Genomic DNA, 3,092 nt, shown 5'->3' on the forward strand with positions numbered 1-3,092 from the left:
TATCAAGTATTTTTTTTGTCACAAAATTTTAAAATTTTCGGAATTGAGATCAGCTTTAAATCACAGAAAATACACTTTTTTTCATTATAATAGTATTGTTTGAGCTAACCAAACAAAAGTACATTTTTGTTTCATTAAATTTAAATAGTAATGTTAGTAGTTATTAGAACTAATATTTTTGTCACAAAAAATTAGGAAAACTTTGGAATTGGGGTCAACTTTAAATCACAGAAAATACACTTGTATCACCAAAATTATATCGGTTGAGCTAAAATACAACTTTGTGTCTTCTAATTTAAATAACAACGCTAATAGTTATTAGAACTAATATTTTTTTGTCACAACAAATTAGAAAAATTTCTGTATTGAGATCAACTTTAAATCACAGAAAATGCACTTTTGTATAATTATATCGGTTGAGCTAACCAAGTCAAAACACGACTTTGTAGCAATCAATTTAAATAATAAGGCTAATAGTTAATTTAGTTATTAGAACAAATACTGGTTAATTAAGCTAACGTAGTAAGGGTGCTATGGCTATTTGAAAATGGCCCCCCAGAAAGGTTGTGAAAATGTTAATAGAAACCTACTAGAGAAAAACTTAAGTTGTCCCAAAGGGCCAATCCCATAAAATATCTAACTGTAGCTTAACAGCAAAATATAATTAAAGCAAGTTTAAGGTAAAATAGAAGTTCACTGAGCGTCCTCCCATTCCTTTTGACTAAAGGAACACAAGAAAGTTAAACTCTTCAAATGTTCTCCAGTTAAACTTTTGCGTTTCCCTGACATGATATTTCCGGCACGAGAAAACAACCTTTCTGCTGGTACAGAAGTAGCGGGAATTGTCAAAAACTTTAATGCAACCATATTAATTTATATTTAGACCAAAACTTTACAGGACAACTTTTTCTGTCAAGCAATGGAAGGCTCAAATATTGTTTTAAAGACGGGTCATACTGATCAGAGGAACCGTCCAAGTTGTCTTTAGATTTTTGAACTAAACTGTCATGAAAATCCCAAATGCTTTGGGAAGAAGATACAGGTTTAGGTGCTTGATATTATTCAGTTTCATTTACGAGTGAGTTTATTTCAATTGTCTTGTCTATTTTACTCAACATCTTAGCAACCGCCAATGGTGCTTCAAAAGAGCTTTTCATAAACCTGGGATCAAGAAGCGTTGCACATGCAATTAGTTCATTTAGTTCTACATTACCAAATCGTCTTTCAATTTGTTCTAAAAGTTTTGCTTTCAATGAAGCACCACACTCTGTTTTACAGTCTTGTCGTGAAATGCATAATTTTAAACACTTAGTTAATGGAATCACTTTCGAAAGCGTCGTATGCTTTTCTGAGGAAATCTCTGATGTTACCTCAAATAAAGGTGCCAAAAGAGATTTCAATTCTAATAATTCATCCATTTCAGATGTTGATATAGTTGGGGGTGCTTGCCTACTTTTAGACGAAGCCACAATAACACATTCATGAAGTGTGATATAACGATCAATCATTGAATAGCAAGAATTCCAACGAGTTGGTACCTCTTGCAAAAGTTTTAAAATAGTGTCATTTCCTGATTTTACCTGTGCATCATTTAAATTTGAAGTAGCTAAAGGGCTAGACTTAAAAAAATGTACTAGTGCTTTCACTTTTTTGACTAAAACCATGGGTTTGGCAACGGATAACACTTCTTGAGCAACCAGGTTTAACGTATGGGCAAAGCATGGTAAATGTTTAAATTCGCCGAAGCGATCTCTTACGGCTTTAACAATATTTGATCCATTGTCGGTTACGCAAGCTACCACTTTTAGTAAGGAAATGCCATAATCAGATAAAATTTCAGTTAGTTTAAGCGCAATATTATCTGAAGTGTGGCTACCTGGGAATTGATCAACCGTCAAATTGTGGGACCGATGCTTTTCCTCACAAATGTAGTGAATAGTAATGCCAATAAAAGAGGCGTTGGAGCAACTCTCAGACCAAATATCAGTAGTTAATGCGACATAGTCTATGGAACTTATTTCAGATTTTCGAACTTCCATCAATTTCTTGTACTTTAAATCTAAACCTGCCGTGATAGTTTTCCTACATGGAACTTTAAAACGGGGAACTAGAACTTTCATTAAATGAAGAAACCCCTCTCCTTCTACAACATTCAATGGCAGTAGGTCTCGAGCTACCATGAACTGAATAGCATCATTGATTTCTAAATTTTTATTTCCTCCCAAATTGAAAGCTGCTCTTCTCTTTAAAGTTTCAGTTAATGTGAGCTGTGTCTTTGATATTAAGTCTGAGTTTGATTCTTCACTACGGCTATGGTTTGATTCAGCTGAAAATGTGCTAATGCTTGGTTCAGAAGTTAAAATTTGCAACGGTAGATTTGGATTTTCAGTTGAAGGTACATTAAGGTTGTTTTCTACTACCTGGTGAGGCTTGTCAGTCTTGGTTTCAACCGTTAAATTATGATTTGTTCGTAAATGTTTTAATAAATTACTTGTATTACCAGATGATGAAACTAGTTTGTCACAATAATTACATGTTGCCATACTTTTAGTTTGTTTAGTGAAGTGATCCCATACTACACTTTTTCGCTTAATGGGGGCCATTTTGAAAAAAAAATAATTTGGGAAAGTAAAGCAACCTACAGTCTACATTTAACTTAAGAGCTATAAAATTAGAGAACTAAATAATCTTGCTAACTTGCTTGTGAACTAAATTAAAAAATTACAATACATGAATTTTGGAGAGGACTTGCTGATCTCCAAGTAGCAGCTTGTTGACCTCAAGCTCCAAAGCGTATGACATAAAGACGTAGACGGTAGATGGGATATCAATGGGCATGAGAGCTAAGGTGTGGACTTATATTTAAAGATTGTCATGGTGTGGATTTAAAGATAGTCATGTTGATTGACTTGAAAATAAAAATCGTCATAGCTTGGAACATGTAGAAGTATATGATCATGATGGACTAGATAATCTCTGTAATGGCAACTCAATCATTAGCAGAACAAACTGGAATAAACAACAGGCTTAGTCTATCTCACCTCTTATTGAATAAACAGTTACCACTGGCAACGAGAAGGGACGAAAGCAGA

General features: G+C 33.8%; 1 protein-coding gene across 1 annotated transcript; it reads right to left on the minus strand.

The window, feature by feature from the left end:
* Positions 1-693: 693 nt before the first annotated feature.
* On the minus strand, positions 694-2,838 carry LOC149676402 (E3 SUMO-protein ligase ZBED1-like). Its single transcript, XM_089838719.1, has 3 exons — positions 2,731-2,838; positions 1,077-2,438; positions 694-852 (listed from the first exon to the last, which is right to left on the minus strand). The coding sequence occupies exons 1-3, from the start codon at positions 2,836-2,838 to the stop codon at positions 694-696; spliced, it is 1,629 nt and encodes a 542-aa protein (XP_089694845.1).
* Positions 2,839-3,092: the final 254 nt, after the last annotated feature.

Source organism: Phalangium opilio, unplaced genomic scaffold, assembly GCF_054372755.1.
Source record: "Phalangium opilio isolate 3A_F unplaced genomic scaffold, DU_Popi_V2 ptg000046l_1, whole genome shotgun sequence".
In the NCBI taxonomy this organism is placed as follows: Eukaryota; Metazoa; Arthropoda; class Arachnida; order Opiliones; family Phalangiidae; genus Phalangium; species Phalangium opilio.

Bases quoted from the DNA above. Each gene is read 5' to 3' on its own strand.
- LOC149676402 (XM_089838719.1), bottom strand. From the start codon at position 2,838: ATGCCCATTGATATCCCATCTACCGTCTACGTCTTTATGTCATACGCT. The intron at 2,439-2,730 runs GTATTGTAATTT...GTTGAAACCAAG, and splicing joins AAGTCCTCTCCAAAATTCAT to ACTGACAAGCCTCACCAGGT. The intron at 853-1,076 runs GTAAATGAAACT...GTTGCATTAAAG, and splicing joins CAATTGAAATAAACTCACTC to TTTTTGACAATTCCCGCTAC.